The 20,474-nt window shown below is 40.7% G+C and overlaps 1 protein-coding gene across 3 annotated transcripts in view; it reads right to left on the bottom strand.

Moving 5' to 3' along the window:
- CFAP61 (cilia and flagella associated protein 61) overlaps positions 1-20,474 on the bottom strand; it is a 282,753-nt gene that overhangs the window by 38,555 nt on the left and 223,724 nt on the right. For all 3 annotated transcript variants that reach the window (XM_060611053.3, XM_060611051.3, XM_060611061.3), the window contains one exon: positions 15,711-15,916. In XM_060611053.3, coding sequence (XP_060467036.3) covers positions 15,711-15,916 — 206 coding nt within the window. The remainder of the gene's footprint in view (positions 1-15,710; positions 15,917-20,474) is intronic.

Raw genomic sequence — 20,474 nt, forward strand, 5'->3', positions numbered from 1 at the left:
GTACTCCACCCACTGCCCCATGAATCTGGAGCTTTTCCAAGCTGGCTTGTGGGAACAGGCCTGTGTATGCACCAGGTACTGTGACCTTTAATCCTTTTGAGTGGTTCTTTCTGAACTTTGGGTAGTTTCCTCATCTGCAAGCACTGCTGAGTACTCGACTGGATTCTCAAGGGGGGCCTCCCACAGATCTCCATGGTGGTCTTTCTGCAGCTCTCTCCTCCCCAGGATCCTGTACTGAGAATTCCAACAATCTTGCCCCCCCTCCCTCTCCAGACTCACAGCTCCATTCCTTAATGCAGGGGTTCACTGGGTTCCACCCCTTGCCTAGGCCCCCAAACTCTCTCAAGGCAGCAAATGTATTAAATGCAGGGTGCACCTTATGGGCTTCCAGTCTCTCAGAGTTCATTGTCTTTCATTGCCTTATATTCAGTATCCTTTTATTTATTTTATTTTTTTTACATTTTGTGCAGTTTTTAGTTGTTTCAAGTGAAAGGGTAAATCTACTTTCCAAATAATTTTTTCTCTATTTTATTTTATTTTTTACATGTTTTATTTGAGTATAAATATACTCAAATAAAGTATAAAGTGTATACTTTATATAGTATACTCTATAAAGTATATACTTTATAAACTATAAAGACTTTAAAAAAATGGAATGCCACAACATCTGCTCCTACAATTTTGGATAAGGGCTCATTGATCTGTGTATAATTAGGGCAAAGTTCATCCTTATTGACACTGGCATAAACCCAAATTTTAAAAATTTTATTTATTTAGTTTTTAATGTTTATTTACTTTTGAGAGAGACAGGGGAGGGGCAGAGAGAGAGAGGGAGGCTCCAGGCTCCACAATGTCAGCACAGAGCCTGATGCAGGGCTTGAACCCAAAACCGTGATATCATGACCTGAGCTGAAGTCAGACGCTTCACCGACTGAACTACGCAGGTACCTCTGGGGCATAAACCCACATTTTAAGTGGCTTCTTGATCACTTTGCAATCTGGGGGACAGACTTCTGGTAAGTTTGATTAGCTTGTTATTGGAGATATTGTAGACTAGCTCAGCCAGCTGTATCTCAGACCCTTTGTAGCATGACTTACCTAAACTATCACAGGCAGGAAAGTGAAAGACTATGTTCCCCAAACAGTGGAAACTTGGGTTCTACATGGGACTGGGTCTAGAGTCTGGGTTCTATGTGGGTCAAGCTTCCTCCAAAAAGACACCTTCATGTAAGACTTGAAGGTGGATGTGGACACCATGAAGTGGAGACCCTGCTTCCACTATTCCCCTTGGTTTTCCTGCCAAGCCTGGTTATGGTGTTGTTTCACATTAGCTGTAGCAGAATCATATAGGCAGTAAAAAGGCAGGACTTAGGGTACCCATTTTGCTGATGTAGACTGTGGCAGAGGGTGTGGTCATGGAGCTGGTCCTCACTGTGGCAGAGGTCGGCCAGGTATGCAAAGCCATTTTCTAAAATTTTCCTGGAAGTCAGATTAAAGCCTTCTCTAGCCCATTTAAGAAATTTTTATAAACTACCCACAACTAGCAGTACCTTGCTTCCTGTCTGAACCAGCCAGACAGGATTCTGTTGTCTGCAACTGAACTCTGATAGGTTAATCATTGTATATATTCATAATGAGGCTGGCAAGGAGCCTGTCTGAGGTGTAGGAGACATTGGCTCTGCCATTTCCAGGTTCACTCATGCATGCTTTACCAGGATTTTCAACTTGTGGTTTCTTTGGACGAGTTCTTTTAAATGATCTTGTCCATTTTGTGGAGGTTGGTTCAGTTAAAACCATATAGTATCTGTAAATCCACAGAACCAGATACACAAAAGCTATAGTCCATTCCCAAGTTTGCTAATAAGGTTGATCCCTCTATGCCATGACATCTCCCTGCAGCTCTGGCTGTGTTGAGTCCATGTAGGGCACACATCTGTCTTTCACCTGACCCAAGAGGATGCCGCTCGGTATCTGTGCTTCGAATACTAATAAAGTGTGATTCCTCTCTATTAAAAAAAAAATAAGGGGGGGCGCCTGGGTGGCTCAGTCGGTTAAGCGTCCGACTTCGGCTCAGGTCATGATCTCGCGGTCCGTGAGTTCGAGCCCCGCCTCGGGCTCTGGGCTGATGGCTCAGAGCCTGGAGCCTGCTTCCGATTCTGTGTCTCCCTCTCTCTCTGACCCTCCCCCGTTCATGCTCTGTCTCTCTCTGTCTCAAAAATAAATAAACTTAAAAAAAAAAATAAAGGGCACCTGGGTGGCTCAGTTGGTTAGGCGTCGACTTAGGCTCAGGTCATGATCTCACAGTTCGTAGGTTTGAGCCCCGCGTTGGGCTCTGTGCTGACAGCTCAGATCCTGGAGCCTGCTTCGGATTCTGTGTCTCCCTCTCTATCTGCCCCTCCCCTGCTCAAAATCTCTCTCTCTCTCTCTCTCTCTTTCTCTCAAAAATCATTAAAAATAAATGAAAAAACAAAAACACGAATAGAGGTTCTAATATTTTCTTCCTACACACATGAATTATTATCTCGGGCATCTTCTGCAGTATTTTGTTAGAGAAGAAAAATTATCTTCATGTTCTATGCAAGTGCTTTCTCTAAAGGATGTCTCTGCACAATGGAAAACGTATTCCTCTTGTCCCTGTATAAAGGGATTCTAGAGTCAAGGGACTGTAGTTCCAGTGTTATTGACACTAGTATTTTGGTTGTGACCCATGGCAAGCCCTGCCACTATGGGTTTCTCATTTCCGAGGTGAGTGTGCTGGTCTGCAGTGAAGGTCTTTCTGAGCACCTAGGTTCCAAGAGTGGCAAGTTGTGCTGTCTATGAAGTCGTGTACGTCTTAATTCTAGGAACTAGTGGCAGTGATCCTTCAGCTCTTCTCATCTCAAATAGCTTCCTCATCTGAAACAAGCTCTAGGCAGTGGGATTAGGTATGGGTTTTGTATTCTATTTAGCTTGTAAAATATTTTTCTAAATTTTCTTTTTTTAATTTTTAATTTTAATTTTAAGTTTATTTATCTTGAGAGAGTGTGTGAGCAGGGGAGGGGCAGAGAGAGCGGGAAAAACAGAATCCCAAACAGGCTCTGCACTGTCAGTGCAGCGTCCAACACAGGACTCAAACTCACGAACTGTGGGACCATGACCTGAACAGAAGTCAAGAGTTGGATGCTTAACAAACGAGCCACCCAGGCACCCTTCTAAATTTTCTATGATAAGCATGTGTTGGTTTTGTAATGGAAAATACTAAAAAGTAAACAAATATGTACAAAATAATCCTTAAAAAGAAACATAAAAAGATCCAGGCTTAGAAGGAAAGGAATGAGAATGTTTCATGCATGATGGCTCCGTGCTGGCCAGTTGGCTTCAAAGCATCTTTTTGCAATTGTTAGTTTGCCATAAAAAATTCAGGAAGACAGGCCAGTTTCTTCTCATGGTTCAGTAGAGTGAAAACATGATTTCTGAAATGTATTTATTTTAACAATTCCAGTAACAACAGAAGAACTCAGTTGCTTCCTGGAGCTTAGTAAAGAGGCATTTAACTAAAGCAATTTAGTAGCCTTGTAGATAACCACTGGCTCACCTGCTATTATTTTATACTCATAAATAATAACCTTGGACCAACATGCTGCCAGATAAGGAGAAGGAAATCTATGAAGAACTTTAACTCCTGCAGCAAAATTTTGAAAAGTAAAGTGACATTACAAAGATGCTCAGAGGGACGTAAGTCAGTTCTGAACATACCAATCAGATCCCCTGAACCCCAAACCAAGACCTGCAATCTGATAACATGATAGGATGTTCGTAATTGAGACTGTCATGCATACCTAGTAAGGAAGTGGCAGGCTGGCTGGGGCTTGGCCAGCTGGGCTGTCCACAAGAATAAATGGGTAGGAAGGACATATGTGGTGCCCCTTGCTTTGCCCAAACTGTGACCAAATACCCCAGAGAGTTTGCCTGCTTTATCCCTTCTCCCATGCTGCCATCTCTCTCCATCTGTTCACCTTTGGCATGTGATCTGGGGAGAATTTTCTGCCCAGTTGAACACAGGGCAGAAGTTGGTATAGACAGAAATCACTTCCTCCTTCTACTTACTGGGCCTTCACTGAGCACCCATTGTTAGTACCATATCTGTACGTCAGGGGCTCACAACCAAATGGGGCTGGTGATTACCATTTTAGGAAAGGATTTCCACAGATAGGCCCAACACTGCCAATTACAAATTCCATGAATGTGACTGGTCTATAGTATCACTGTCCAACAACTTTTTGCAATGATGGAAATCATGTATTCTGTGCTGTGCAGTGTGGTAGCCACTAGCCACATGTGAAATACGGCAGGTATGACTGCAGTACTAAACTTCTAATTGTACTTAATCCTTTTACCCATAAAATTTAAATAGTCACATCTGACAATTGTCTATCCTTTTGGAAGGTGCGTGTCTAAGATGTCTGAGACTCTTGACAATGTGTGGAACAATTTTCCAAAGCAATTTTTGAAACTACATCATATTAGATTCTCCACCTTCTTTGTAATTCAAATAATCCATAGCTTCAATTTTAAATGATATTCCAAACCTATTTGGTTGCTTTTGGTACAAGTGGTTTGAAATGAAATGTCTTTAAGTGTTGCTAATATAGAAACATCGGATCCATTCCTTTACTATAAAGTACCCTGGGAGGTACGCTATTGAGTCCAGTCTTCATACATTACTGATTGAATTACTGATTGAAAGCACCTGATTTCACACTTATTTAATTCTTGATAATGACCTCTCCCTGAGACATTTTGTCCCCCTGAGACAAAGAATATGAAATCTCATAGGTGCCTCCAAATACATAATTTTAAAAATAAAATATAGCAAGTGTATACATTAATTCAATTTGAAAACATTTGTTAACTTGAATTTTTAAAAGAAACACTAAATTTTCCTAGATTTACAATAATTTTGGAGGGATAAGGAATATTGCATAAAAGGCTGAAAGTATCTTCCTTTCCATAAAGGCTAATATGGACTTGTAGCAAACACGAAACCTTGAACTAAATTATAGTACAACACTTTGCACTTTTATCGTACTTTACATTTTAAAATACATTCACATCACCATCTACTTTTACCTTGTGATGTGGGAAGATTTATCATAAATACTATCTCTACTTCATAGATGAGGAAATTGATGCTCAGTGAGGTAAGATGGCTTGCCCAAGTTCACAAAGCTAATAAGCATCAGTGCAAGAATTGAACCTTCTGTCCTAGCCTAGTGTCCTTTGCACTCTAAGGAAAGAGGAGTAACAATTCACTTGTAAGCACTGTCAGAATTTTGAACTAAATTCTCTTAGAATATATACCAAGACCACACAGGTACAGCATGACAAAGATGGTGGCCAGCGGAATGGCTATGGAGTAGGGGCTACAGATAACTTGTAGATGGCTGTAGTGACCTTTCCACAAGACATTTCCTTGTTTTTATAAAGCTTGGTGAAAAGTTTGAATTTTTTTATTTTTTATTTTTCATTTTTTTAATGTTTATTCAGTTTTGAGAGACAGAGTGTGAGCAGGGGAGGGGCAGAGAGAGAGGGAGACACAGAATCTGAAGCAGGCTCCAGGCTCTGAGCTGTCATCTCAGAGCCCGATATGGGGCTCGAATTCACGAACCATGAGATCATGACCTGAGCAGAAGTTGGCTGCTTAACTGACTAAGCCACCCTGGTGCCCCAAAAGTTTGAATTTTTAAATAATATTGTATATTTAAATAATAATGTGGTCTAACAGACATGTATGTGAGTTATGTCTTACACTTTGCGAGATGTATTCATGTACAGTTCACATGCGGCACAGTCTTTTGGCATGCAGGGTCATCCCTGCACTGAAATTTGTCTCCCCAGGTATTAATATGTCATTTAAATATACACATTTCCTTTCAGATAACAAAAGCACTGGTTTTCTTTTATAGTAGGGAGACTATAAAGTTCTTCTGTTTTATGAGGTAATAATGGCCATTCGGAAGGGGTGCTACAAGGACTCTGGGAGTTCACATTGGACAAGGTGGGTAGAGAGATCTAGTAGAGTGATCCATTAATAAATGTGAGCTCCCACCCCTCATTTCCCATGCTAGATTGATGTTCGTGGGTACTGAGTTTGCTGGCTTTAAAGTCTCATGAATAAAAGCCTTTAACATTAAAAAAATCTTGGCCATGAGAAGGGGTACTCACTTCTCTTCTATTCATTCACAGGCAGTACCCTCAAGGCAAAGATTCTAACTAACATGAATGAGACTACAGCACTTGAAATAATAATTTATACCTTCCCATGAAAACCTAAGAGCTTTACCCCTAAGGTCAGGAATAAGACAAGGATGTCCACTCCCACCACTTTTATTCAACATAGTAGTGGGAAGTCCTAACCACAGCAATCAGACAAGAAAAGGAATAAAAGGCATACAATTGGTAAGGAAGAACTAAAACTTTTACTATTTGCAGATGACAAGATACTATATAGAGAAAGCCTTAAAGACTACACCAAAAAACTGCCAGAACTGATAAATGAATTCAGTAAAGTCACAGGATATAAAATTAATGTATAGAAATCTGTTGCATTTCTATACACCAATAATGGAGTAGCAGTAAAAGAAATTAAGAAAGCAATCCCATTTATAATTGCACCCAAAATAATAAAATACCTAGGAATAAACTTAACCAAGGAGGTGAAAGACCTGTGTGCTCTGAAAATGCTGATGAAAGATATTGAAGAGGACACAAACCAACAGAAAGATATTCCATGCTCATGATTTGCGACAACCAATATCATTAAAATGTTCATACTACCTAAAGCAATCCCTACCCAAACACCAACAACATTTTTCACAGAAGTAGAATAATCCTAAAATTTGTATGGAACCACAAAAGATCCCAAATAGCCAAAGCAATCTTGAAAAAGAACAAAACTGAAGGTATCACAATCCCAGATTTCAATATATACTACAAAGCTGTAGTAATCAAAATGGTATGGTACTGCACAAAAATAGACCCATAGACCAATAGAACAGAATAGACAGCCCAGAAATAAATCCATCCTTTTATGGTCAGTTAATCTATGACAGGGGAGGCAAGAATATGCAATGGGAAAAAGATAGTCTCTTCAACATAATGTAGGGAAACTGGACAGCTACATGCAAAAGAATGAAACTGGACCATTTTCTTACACCATACACAAAAATAAACTCAAAATGGATTAAAGACTGGGGGCGTTTGGGTGGCTTAGTCAGTTAAATGTCTGACTTCAGTTCAGGTAATGATCTCGAGGTTTGTGAGTTTGAGCCCCATGTCAGGCTCTGTGCTGACAGCTCAGAGCCTGGAGCCTGCTTCAGATTCTGTGTCTCCTTCTCTCTCTGCCCCTCCCCTGCTCATGCTGTATCTCTCAAAAATAAATAAACATTAAGAAAATTTTTTTAAAAAATGGATTAAAGACCTAAATTTAAGACCTGACACCATAAAATTCCTGGAAGAAAACATAGGCAGTAATCTACTTGTCATCAGCTATAGAAACATTTTTCTAGATACATCTCCTTTGTCAAGGGTAACAAAAGCAAAATTAAACTATTGGGATTACAGCAAAAAAAAAAAAAAAAAAACTTTTGCACAGTGAAGGAAACCATCAAAAAATAAACATCAACAAAATAAAAAGGCAACTTACTGAAAGGGGGGAGCTATTTGCAAATGATATATTTGATAAGGGATTAATATCCAAAATATATAAAGAACTTATACTCGACACCAAAAAAAAATCCAATTAAAAAGTGGGCAGAGGACATGAACAGACATTTTTTTTTTGAACAGACATTTTTATAAAGAAGACATACAGATGGCCAACAGACATGAAAAAATGCTCAATATCACTCATCATCAGGGAAGTGCAAATCAAAACCACAAGGAGATATCACCTCACACCTGTCAGAATGGCTACAATAAAAAAAAAAGTCAAGAAACAGGGGCACCTGGGTGGCTCGGTTGGGTGTCCAACTTTTGATTTCAGCTCAGGTCATGATCTTGTGTTTTGTGGGATGGGCCACACGTTGGCACAGAGCCTCCTTGGGATTCTCTCTCCCCCCTTCCCCACTCTCTCTCTCTCCCAAAATAAATAAAGAAACATTTTTTTTAAAGTCAAATAATAACAAGTGTTGGCAAGGATATGGAGAAAAAGGAACCCTCAGATATTACTGGTGGGAATGCAAGCTGGTGTGGCCACTGTGGAAAACAGTACAGAAGTTCCTCAAGAAATTAAAAACAGAATTATCATATGACGCAGCAATTCTACTATTGGGTATTTACCCAAAGAAAATAAAAACACTGACTTGAAAAGATATACATACCCTTACATTTAGTGAAGCATTATTTACAATAGCTAAGATATAGAAGCAACCTATGTCCATCCATAGATGAATGGATAAATATGTGTTACATATATGTACAATGGAAGTAATGGGGATGTAATATACAACACAGAGAATACAGTCAATAATATTATAATAGCTTTGTATGGTGACAGACGGTAACTAGACTTAGTGTGGGGATGCTTTCATAACGTACAGAAATATCGAATCACTATGATGTACCCCTGAAACTAATAGGATATTGTATGTCAGTTGTACTTCAATAATAATAATGAAAAAAGCTCCATACTTTACACAAAGCTCTATGATGTTCATTACTTTTAACATTCATTCTTGACTATGTGAATGGGTGTTTATTTTTCCTTCACATTATAATTTTTGGCATGCATATGTAAAGGGATGTCTGTTGGCTATAATTTTAGGATGGTTCAAACAAATCTCACCTTTCATCCCAGGAAGGGTTAATTCTATGCAAATGTCACAGTGGGAAGGAGAGAAGTGGTATATACTAGAAAAAAACAAAAACAAAAACCCTAGTCAGAGCAATATTATGAATGAAAATGGACATATATTGTGTCACATGGAATTTGGTCCCCACATTGGTCTATAGCTCCAAACCTAAGACTGACTGTCTCAGTAACAAGGGATGTTCAAAAATGTGGGTTCAGCTTCACAGGCTATGTGATCGTATGAGAAACAGCACTGGGCAGGGAGCTGCCTGTTAGAGCAAGGGGGACAGGAGATGACCTGTGAGGAGCCCTGGACGGAGCGTGTGGGCACGGCCATTTGAAATCACCTTTAAGAGGGTGGAGAAAAGGACCAATTAAATGATCGGGAAGCAAAATGAAGAGAACGGACTTTGATTTCAGCAAATCATCTGAAAAAATAATCGTATTTATAAGGCTATCAAATGGAACTGCCATTTGCTGAAATGAAACAGACAAGCAGAAACACTTTAAGCAGTCCACAGAAAGGCAGGTGGGTGACTTGGTAAGTGGCCAACAGGAAAGTTTGCATTTTGGAAGAATGATTATCCAGCAATTTTTAGGTACATAGAAAGAAAAAATTGACAAGCTGCAGTGGGCAGTCATATTTCAAGGAATTCTGATAAGTCCGGAAAAACGGGCACCTAGAATTTAGTGTGTGACTTTCTGTTGGACACAGCACGAGGCCACTGACTACGGAGGGACAGAAAAACATTTAAGTCATGCTTAAATGACTGTAATTGGAGCCTAATAAGTGAGTCAGGGGACAATGCGCATTGGCAGTGCCCTGCTTTACAGCTTCGGAGACAGAGACTGCGCAAGGCAGCTTTCCTGAGGGAGTAAGTTCGGGAGCTTCATAGTTCAAAAGGTAATGGCAGCCTTTTAAAGGGCTTGCTCAAATCCCATTTAGAATATTGTGCACAGCGGCACTTACCCACTAAAAATAGGCCATTCGAGTGTTCGGGGAAGTGTGGCGGGCGGCGGTGCTCACTGGAGGAGAGGGCCATGTGAGGGCAGCCTTTGAGAGCTGAGCATGTTAAGATGTGAAAAGAGGTGATTTAATCAAGGTTTGCGAGCATCTGATGGGCTCACACAAAGAAGCTAGGGCAAGACCTGTTCACGCCGTGAGGAAAAAAGGATGCTACAGGCTGTTAATTAATGCTGGAGGGTGGGGGGTGGTTCAGTAGGCAAGACCTTGTTTTTGCAGGGCCATCCAGAAGTGTGGTAAATGAAGATGAGGCAGTTAAGAAAGAAGGCGTGGGACATGCCTGGTTAGAGCCCTGCAGCAGAGACTTCTTGGGAAGCAGCCTCAGCCTTGCCTTTCCCCTCCATCCAGAGTCCCCCTTTTGTGACTGCTCACCACCCTCATGGAAGCTCCTTCTCCCTGCTGTGTCCCGAGGGAGGAACACTATCAGCAGGGTGCTCATTCTAAACACCGTCACGGGACTCAGCAGGCAGGGGACTGTGAGGCTTGCACATGCAACACTGCAGGACACAAGTGCTCATAAGGGGAAGAGTACATTCTAGTCACACATTTGTGACATGACTTTGACTGCTGAAATGAGCTCCATTCTTTCTCCAAAGTAGTAAAGCAATCAACTGATGAATTTGTATCTCTGTCTCATACACACACATACGTGCGCACACAGGCACACTCACGTACACACACAATCACTGGTGGTGGATTTGTTCTCTTCATTGTTAATGGTTTGTCCTGGCACTCCAAGCTGAAAACAAAGAATAAAGTATAGGTGGAATCCAAGCCAGCCTGGGCCCCAGACCCTCAGCTGCACCGCCGTCCTGTGGCAGCTGTCCAACCGTGTATCGTGGTGGGTGACTGCTCAGCCTCGTGCCTCCAAATGGCTCTAAGCAAGCTGCTCCACAGGCAGCCAGAGTCACTGCTTTGTGAGGCCTCAACTGCTATAGCATCTGGTCCTGTGGCTGCCACCATTCCCTCTGGCACCGCCAGTGCTCGCTCTGTGTTGGCCCTTGTTAAGGGTGAGAATAGGTTGGGGAAGTGGAGAGAAAGGATCCTGAGGGTTTCTTTGGACCCGAGGAGGAACCTGATCTTGACATCATGTCTGTCTTGCAGAAGACGGAGTGATTGGTTGACAGTCAGCTCCCGCAGCACGGAGGATGGTGCTCCCACATGCAGTAGACGGAAACTGGCCTGGATTGGAACAAGAGATATTGCTGCTGCTGTTGAGGTCAGGGAAACAATCGGTAATCATACTGCAGCCAAAATAAGCTAAACCATTTGCCCTGTCTGCTTGCAAAGAGCCTTGCCAGTCTGTCTGACAACAGACAGGGCAGGCAGCAGTGGGCCAAGAATTAGCACTGGGGCCTGGCAGTGTTTCATGGCACTTGAAAAGAATGTGGCCGCAGCTGCATATACATGCTAACACACGTATGGGAGTGACTGACGAGGCACGGCGATGCCCTTGATACATCACACTCACACATGATCAGTGACCTCGGATGATCAGCTACCATCTTCCTGCCCACCTTGCTTCTTTCTTACAGAGGTCAATTGGAACATCTTGATCTGGCACGTTCTAGGGTTTGTCTCATTTTGCCATCCCAAATATTCACTCTTTGCAAATCAAATTAACTTTTAAAATTATTACTATCATCAGTTAACAGCTGTGTCCCGACTAGTGGTCCCAAGCTTACCAAGTCTTTCTGTTTCAACACCACCTTCTTCTCAGGGAAAAACAAATCAGTCAGGGCTTTGAATTGCGTCAAATGTGAAAACATTTTCTTTTCAGAAAAGACCTTTAACATATTGATCCACATCACGTAAAAATTTTCTTTAATTATCAATTGATTCCCCTCCAATTCAAATATTTTGGGTAAGATTAAAGCAACAATAAAATCCTTTGCACAAGCTAAGGAACAAATGTGTTCGTTTTCTAAACACTTGTATTTTTCTTTATTAAAAAATTTTTTTAATGTTTATTTATTTTTGAGAGAGACAGAGACAGAGTATGAGCGGGGGTGGGGCAGAGAGAGAGGGAGACACAGAATCCAAAGTAGGTTCCAGGCTCTGAACTGTCAGCACAGAGTCTGACTCACAAACTGTGAGATCATGATCTGAGCTGAAGTCAGACGCTTAAGCGACTGAGTCACTTAGGCGCTCTGTATTTTTCTTTATTTTAAATAAATATTGGAGTCAAGTCTACACAGATTTGAGGGAAAGCTTGTGATTAAGAAATTTGATACCTTAGTAGAGCCTGGGTGGCTCAGTTGGCTGGGCATCAGACTCCTGATTTCAGCTCAGGTCATTATCTCATGGTTTATGAAATCGAGCCCCACATCAGGCTCTGTGCTGACAGCATAGAGCCTCCTTGGGATTCTCCCTCTCTGCCCCTCCCTGCTTGCATTCTCTCTCTCTCAATCTCTCTCTCTCTCTCTCTGTCAAAATAAACATTAAAAAAATAATATGAAGAAATTTGACACTTTGCCAAATTTGATATTACACCAAAATATAATTTATAATTAAAAGCATATAGGAAGATATCCTCAAACACAAAAGGTTTCAGGAAAAACAATAAAAATCCAAGCATGATAAAAATGTTTATTAGCAAGCCAGTAATAAAAAGAAACTTTTTTTTTTTTTTTGAAGTAGGTCCCATGGCCAGTGCAGAGCCCAGTGTGGGGCTTGAACTCATGACCCTGAGATCAAGACCTGAGCTGAGATCAAGAGTCAGACACTTAACCCACTAGCCACCCAGGTGTTCCCCAAAAGAAACTTTCTTATTTTGATAAAGGAATCCACAAAAATATGTATGGCAAATGTCATATACTTAATATTGAACACATTCCCTTTAAGATTAATAAGGCAAAGGTACCACCCCTCACGACTTCTGTCCTACCTTGTACTGCAAAGTTTACCTATTGTAGTAAATAGGAAAAAGATACAGAAGTGACAAAGATTGGAAAGGAAGAAACGAAACTGTAATTATTTGCAGATAATATAATTTTTCTGTGTGTAAAATCTAAAACAATATATAAATTATTTGAATAAATGAGGAAGTTTAGCAAATTTGCAGAAGTAAAATCATACCAAAAAAAAGTGTATTTCTATGCACTATATAGCAGCAATCAATAAGAAAATGATTATTTGACAGACTTAAAAATATAAAGCACTTTGGACTATATCAAACAAAAGTTATGAAAGCCATCATGGAGAAAATTTTAAATCCTTATTAAAAGATATTAAAGAGACCTAAATAAACTAAGACCTGTACTATGTTATATTATAACATATCGACTTAATATCAAAGATGTCACCTCTCACTGAATTGATCTAAGGTTCAATACATTTCCTATCAAATCCATGGGGCTTTTCATGGGGCTTCACAAGTTTACTATAAAACTACTGGAAGAGCAAAGGGACAAAAATATCCAAGGCACCCTGAAGAAGACAAACAGATTACATTAAAATCAAGAAGTTAATTTTAATTCTGTTAATTGACAACATAAAGTGAAAAGACAAGCTTCAAAATGTTAAAAATACATAACTGAGTTTCTATCCAGAGAATATAAACAACTCATACGGGTGAGTAAAAAGAAAAACCAAAAGAAAAATGAACAAATATCACAAACAGGCATTTCCCAGAAACTATCATGAATGCTCCGAGAACAAATGAAAAGATACTGAGTTGTGTTACTAAACAGGGCAAGGAAATTAAAACCACAGGAGGATACCTTTTCACACCATCACAAAGGCCACATTTTATTTTTATTTTATAAGTTTATTTATTTTGAGAGAGAGAGTGCATGGGTGTGTGCAAATGGGGGAGGGACAGACAGAGTGGGAGAGAGAGAGAATCCCAAGTAGCCTCCATGCAGTCAGCACAAAGCCCAGTTTAGGGCTCGATCCCACCAATCTTGGGATCATTACTTGAGTCGAGATCAAGAGTCGGATGCTTACCTGACTGAGCCATCCAGGTACCCCACAAAGGCCACATTTTATTTTATTTTTTGTTTTTATTTTTTAAAGTTTATCTTTTTATTTTGAGCAAGAGAACACATGTGGCATGAATGGGGGAGGGGCCGAGAGAGAGGGAAAGAGAGAATTCCAAGCAGGCCTGGCTCTGTCAGTGTGGAGCCTGACATGGGGCTCAAACTCAACGACCCTGAGATCATGACCTGAACTGAAACCAAGAGTTGGATACTAAACCCGACTGAGCCACTCAGGTGCCCCATGAAGGCCACATTTTAAAGTCTAACAGTGCCACAGACTGACAAGACTGGAGGGAGTTTAAGTAGATACAACAAATTTGGGGAAAATTTCAGCACTATCTAGTACACCCAAGAGAAGTTCTCGCACATGAGGTGTGCCCAAAATGCCCACGGCATTGTTAGTAATGGCACCAAGCTGGGAACAATTTAAATATCAATCAATCAACAGATGAATGAACTAGGACAGTTGTATAAGGGAGTATTATACAACAGGGAAAACAAATGGACTCCAGCTCCGTACATCACATGAATGGGCCTCAGAAATGGTGCTCCATGGAGTGTTGACTTTCTCTAGTTGGTCACAGAATCGATTTAAAAGTAAGCAAAACAAATTAATTTATTATTTGGAAGTCATATATATGTGGTACACCTTTAAAACAAGGGTTGGCCTGGCCCTTGCTTTGGTATGGAGTTTTATTGGGACACAGCCACATCCATTTGTTTACGTTTTGTCTGTGGCTGCTTTCACACTATAGCAGCAGAGTTGAGTACTTGTGATGAGGTTGTATGGCTCACAGAGCTGAAAATATTTACTACTTGGCCCTTTATAGAGAAAGTTTGCTGATCCCTGCTTTACAGGAAAGAAAGGGAATGGTTAACCAAATGTCAGGATAGTTGTTACTCCAAGGACACAGAATGGATGTGATGAGAGAGGGCTTCTAACATCCTGAAGTAAGGAATTATTAATGAAGGAATTATTAACATAGAATTCTAGTACTATTATCCCTTAAAGTGTACATACATGTTTTATATACTTTTTTGTTTGTATGATGTATTCTACAATTTAAAAATATCTTTAGGAGGAAAGAGAGATTGCTTCTGATTCTAGCAGTCATGCCCATGGGTATTGAGGACCCTGGAATTCTATGACTTATGTCCTACATCTGTACCTGGCACTGAGTCTATCATCGTCTTGTTTTGTGTAAAGAAGTAAGTTTTCCTAACCTTTCTAACCAATAGACTATATCCAGCAGTAGCTTTCTACTCTAAAATTCTAGCATTCCCAGAGGTATAGAATGAAAAAGTATCTTCGTATTTGAAAAGACAGAGGCACAGATCACCCAATCTAACCATCCCACAGTGCAGAGTTCCCATGACAATATCTTAGGCAAACAGCCTCCACCTTTGCCTGAGCATGTGCTAGGAAGACGGTTGGGGTCATGAAGGGCCTGTCCATGGCTGTGGAATTCCCACCAGGACCAAGTGCTTCCATATCCTGCTCCCAAATCTACCTCCTTTGATTTCTGATTACTCTTGGCAGGCCAATGTTGAAAGGCACTCAAATATCATCTCATCTGGGCCTGTCTGTGGTGTGAAGGCTGTGCTTGGATGCATCTGAGATCCAGGCCTGTGCATGGCCATGGGGACCATATGTGGATGCATCAAGAGTCCATGCACTTCTCCATAGGACCCTCTACTCTCCGTCCAATGCTAGTGGTCAGATATTCTTTGGTATATTAGAATAAAATTTCTGCCACTCTAGCTTCTCCCATGGGCTCCTGTTTTGCTTTCTGGTGCATCCAGAAACACATCCCTCATTCACAAGACATTATAAATGTTTGCATTTCTCCTTAGCAAAGTGTAATGTCCAACTTACCTGTAGAGATCTGGGATCAGTTTGTCCTCGTACCGAGCGCACAGGTTGTTGAGAAGTTGCTCATGCTGGCCAAACAAGCGGATGTAGTTGGAGACAGGGAAAGGCTCTTTAGAAAGGCACGTAATGGTTTCCACCATTTTATACTTGTCAATATGTATCCGGAAGTAAGTCCCATTTTTTGCATTACCTGTTACTATTTCTGAACCCTGGCAGGGGTAGGGGCCGGGAGACAAAGGGGGGAATCAGAAAAACAACATTAGAAACATTTCTGGATTTGGGGAACTTTATTATAGCAATTTATTTTTCAAATATAACAGACAGGTTACATCTTATTACATATTGCAAATAATAGTAACAGATATTGACTAAACTCAAGAGAAGCTAACCTTGTATCAGAAACTGCATACTTGGACTTAATGACTAAATGTTCCTCAGATATTTTAAACTCCGATTGCATTGTTCCCCGTTTCAAAATCAGTTGCTAGGTTACAACCAAGTCTCTACTATTCAATACCTCGCACAGCTAGTATAAGGAATTGGGTTTATTCTCTTCTATGAGGTGTGTTAACACTGTTCATTTTGTAAATTTTTTCACAGCAGCATTTTGAGAAAAACCTCCTAGTCAAAAGTGATCAGAAAGAATTTCAGTTTTTTAATAGTTGATGTAAGCAAAAGAAACAAGTGAAAAGTGAATCCTTGCAAGCTGGCTTTGGGGAGGTTCAGCTGTTTGGTCATGTCTGTTCCCAAGAAGAAGGTTCAAGTTTATGGGAAGTATACCTGCAATTGTTCTGCAGGCTACTTGTTAGTTTGTAAGTTGTCAAAGGTATGGATTCATGGTGTTATGCCCCCTAGAATCTGGCTAAAACTGCCGCATGAACCCAGATGAAAAGGAGAGATGCCACTAGATAAATCCCATGTCACAACCACTTTTTGTATGTCAGCCCTTAATGGCTACTGACCTACCAACCAGAGACATGCTCCCTACCAGTTCAGGCAACCAAACAGAGAACCTCAGTGGAAAAATATGGGTTCTTTTGGTGGTGGCTGAACCTGCACTTTGCCCTTAAACTCTGAACTTAGTACACAGTTATATTCAATAAAGCTTTCCTGAGGGCATATAGATTTAAGCTTTTGCTCTGAACTGCAATGTGGCATTTTAGAAATCTAAGGCAATTTGGACTACACTGATCCCAAACATTTGCTTAGTCCTGGACATCTCCTGGGGATTCTATCTAAACAAGGACACATGACTTAACTGAATTTTTAAATAAATCGAAACAACCTGTGGGTGTTTGGGCATCACATGGTGAAGCCCTGGGGAGGAATCAGCCAGCAGAAAAGGCACAAGGTGAGGAATGTCAGGTGAACTCTGGGCCAATACCAGTTATGTGTGTGAAACTGGGTATTTGGGGGTCTGGGAGAGAGCAGATACAGTTTTGGAAAGCGTTTGGGGTTGGCACCTTAAGGGAGGTGCAAATGGTCCATCACTCAAGGAGATGGATGCATACAGACAGGCAATCTACCTCCAGAGCAACATGGAAGGCATCAGCTAACAAAACAATGGTACATCCACAAAATGGGATGCAACACATCCCACAAAAATTATTAGTAAACTATAATTCACATCAGAAAAATATGTTCACAGTACATTTGATGCTACAGTAGCATAAAAAGTTATATTTTATAACTTACACAGTATTATTCTATTTTTATTTTCTTATTTTTTTAATTTTTTTTATTATGAAATTTATTGTCAAATTGGTTTCCATAAAACACCCAGCGCTCATCCCAACAGGTGCCCTCAATACCCATCACCCACCCACCCCTCCCTCCTATCCCCCATAAACCCTCAGTTTGTTCTCAGTTTTTAGGAGTCTCTTATGTTTTGGTTCCCTCCCTCTCTAACCATTTTTTTTTCTTCCCCTCCCCCATGGTCTTCTGTTAAGTTTCTCAGGATCCACATAGGAGTGAAAACATATGGAATCTGTCCTTCTCTGTATGACTTATTTCACTTAGCTTAACACTCTCCAGTTCCATCCATGTTGCTACAAAAGGCCATATTTCATTCTTTCTCATTGCCACGTAGTATTCCATTGTGTATATAAACCACAATTTTATCATTCTATTTTTATAAACATACACAGTATCATTCTATTTGTTTTCTATCAGCACTTTAACGAAGTGTTCAAATGGTCAATTTCCATGGTTGAGAGACTGGGTCATTTTTTACCTTTATGCTCATTTAACTATCTGTAGTTTCTATTTTTTAAAAATGACTATCACTTCTAACATGATAAAAAGTTATTTTTAACTACAGTGGCTGTGTTGTGGTAAGGAACCAGACATCTGATGAACAAATGGAGAGAGAAATGAAACAAAGCAGAAGGAGCAAGGGAGAAGAAAGGAGGGAAAGGGGGATGGATGGAGGGAGGGAAGAGTCTGGTGTGGAAGAGTGGGGCTTGTCTGGACCCAAGAAGAGTCTGGAAAAGGCCATGCCTGAGCCACTGGCTGCAGACTGCCCTCTCCTTATGTGATCATCCCCACCCCCTTTGCTCCTGCCACAAGTATTTCTCTAGCCATAGGTAGCTCCATAGTCTTTCTTCTGTCAGGTGTGTTTCCTCAAGTCTTGACTTCTCAGACCGAGCAATGAACCCTCCCAGGGTGCAGCATGTGACATTACAGGGTCAATTTTACCTGGCAGCCCATCACAGTAAAAGCTATTTCTGAATTAAATACACAATGCAGCTATGACAGTGAAGAACGTGCCTGCCATGTGTGTTTTGAAGATTAAGGGCCATTTGAGTTTGGCCCCAGAAGCTTTAGGCTTAGCCACCCCTCTTCTACCTGCAGGGGTGGGAAGCCCCTTGTCAGTAGGGATGTCTTTTTGGAAAGCTGAGTGAGTCTCTGAGGAAGGGTCACTCTCTCACCTTGGCAGTAGGGTGGCTGGGGGTCCAGGAGAGTGGGGGTGGGGGCACTGGCAACAGCTCCGGCATAGATTTAGCATCAGGTTTCCCTGGGGCTCACTAGAGGGCAGAGTCCATAATCCCACAAGGTCTCAGCCCCTCTACATTCTCTTTAAAATTTCTTTGAGCTGAGGGATTAAGGAAGGGAAACCAGGCATCGAGGGACACACCTTGTGTTCTGTCCATGTGACGGACAAAATTTTTGACTTTGCAAAGGGGTTTCACTTCCGCCCACAAGGACTCTGTGTTTAAGAGTGCTGATTTGGCCAAGGCTGAGCACTTCAACAAGAGGGCCACAGAAACTTAGCTGGTGGTGTCTTGACAAGGTTTTGTGGAGCCCTGCCAGGCTGCTGGCTGAGAGTCAGAGCAGTGGGTACCCTCTGGGGTCAGCCTGTTCCAGGAGACCGATATAGTCAGCATGGCTTTCAATGATTTGTTGTCATGGTATCTGTTTGGGGGGGTAGTTTTATTTATTTTTTAAATTTAAATATTGAATTAAAATCTTGGGGTTGCTTCTGTATGCTTCCGCACATTATAGCTATGAGGGCTTAAAGAGTACAGAAAACAGCCACACTGTAGAGAAAAAAAAAATGACCACACTGTGCTAAGATAGCTAATCTCAGCTATGGAAGTACTTTTGCCCATTTTAATGAGATTTGGCACTGTGTTAGCATAACCAGGGGAACGTTCTGGGAATGTGGAATGCATTGAAATATTTTGCACTGACATTAAAGATAAGTCACCCACAGATGGGTTTCTTAGACATAAATTACTCTTGTAGGGCCAAGCAGACTTCTCTAAAAATTTTAGGTCATTCCTAGTCATGGTTACTGACAGACCAGGGAAATCCGGTGAAGTCCAGGACTCTGTCTACCATCACAGAAAATCACTCCACTAAATGATGACTTAAGGCAGTTTCCATCCCTGCCACCCCATAAGGGATCTTGAGGTAATGATGATTTCATACACTTTCCAACACTGTGGGATGTGTCTAGTTGTTTCCTTTATTTTTAGTATGTAAGTAAATTGTTAGGAAATGTGGATCTTTTTTTTTGGTTTTGTTTTTAAAATGTGGATCTTGAATTTAAGACTTTGATGGGGAAACTAGTTCTGGTGTAGTCCCCCTCCTCCCTTCCCTTTTTCCTGAATACAATTATCCTTTTGAGTTCCTTTATGATTTTGACAAAGGTTGGAAAATGGCTGTGGAATTCATGCCAAATGGAAGACACAGGAGTAATGAGACTTAGTGTGCAAGAAATCAAGTCCCCAGCTCTCATGATGAACACACAATTTTAAATTTGATGGTATCCAAGGCAGAATTTGTTGTGACAAATTTCTTTATTCCATGGTGTATAAGCCAACAAAGCATGTGGACTGGAATCCGTAAATTAGTTTATTATGTAGGGGTCCCCTGTCTTCTTTTTGTCAGGTTACCTCTCAAAGAGCTCATGAATTACTAAAGTATCTTCTTACTTAAATATTCTAATTAGTGAGTGCTATAAAAGTCTGATAAAATTCATCTGCATGACATTTATTGTAGGAATGGCAATTCAGTTTCTCAAGTGAAATATTGTTCAATGGGCTCCTTTCTCCATCAATTGGCTATATTTAGGTGACTGCCTGACCATTTTGGCAGCAATTTTACTTAATCAAATTAATTCCAACCCCAAAAGATTGCCATGGAACCATCCTACATTTTTTTTCTTGGAGAATAAAATGGAAAAAATCTGTTTAGATCTTCTGTACTAATTAAAAAGGAGGCCCACCTGGCAAAATAGTTAATTAAAGTCAGGGGTCCTGT

The sequence above is a fragment of the Panthera onca genome, chromosome A3 (assembly GCF_046562875.1).
Source record: "Panthera onca isolate mPanOnc1 chromosome A3, mPanOnc1 haplotype 2, whole genome shotgun sequence".
NCBI lineage: Eukaryota > Metazoa > Chordata > Mammalia > Carnivora > Felidae > Panthera > Panthera onca.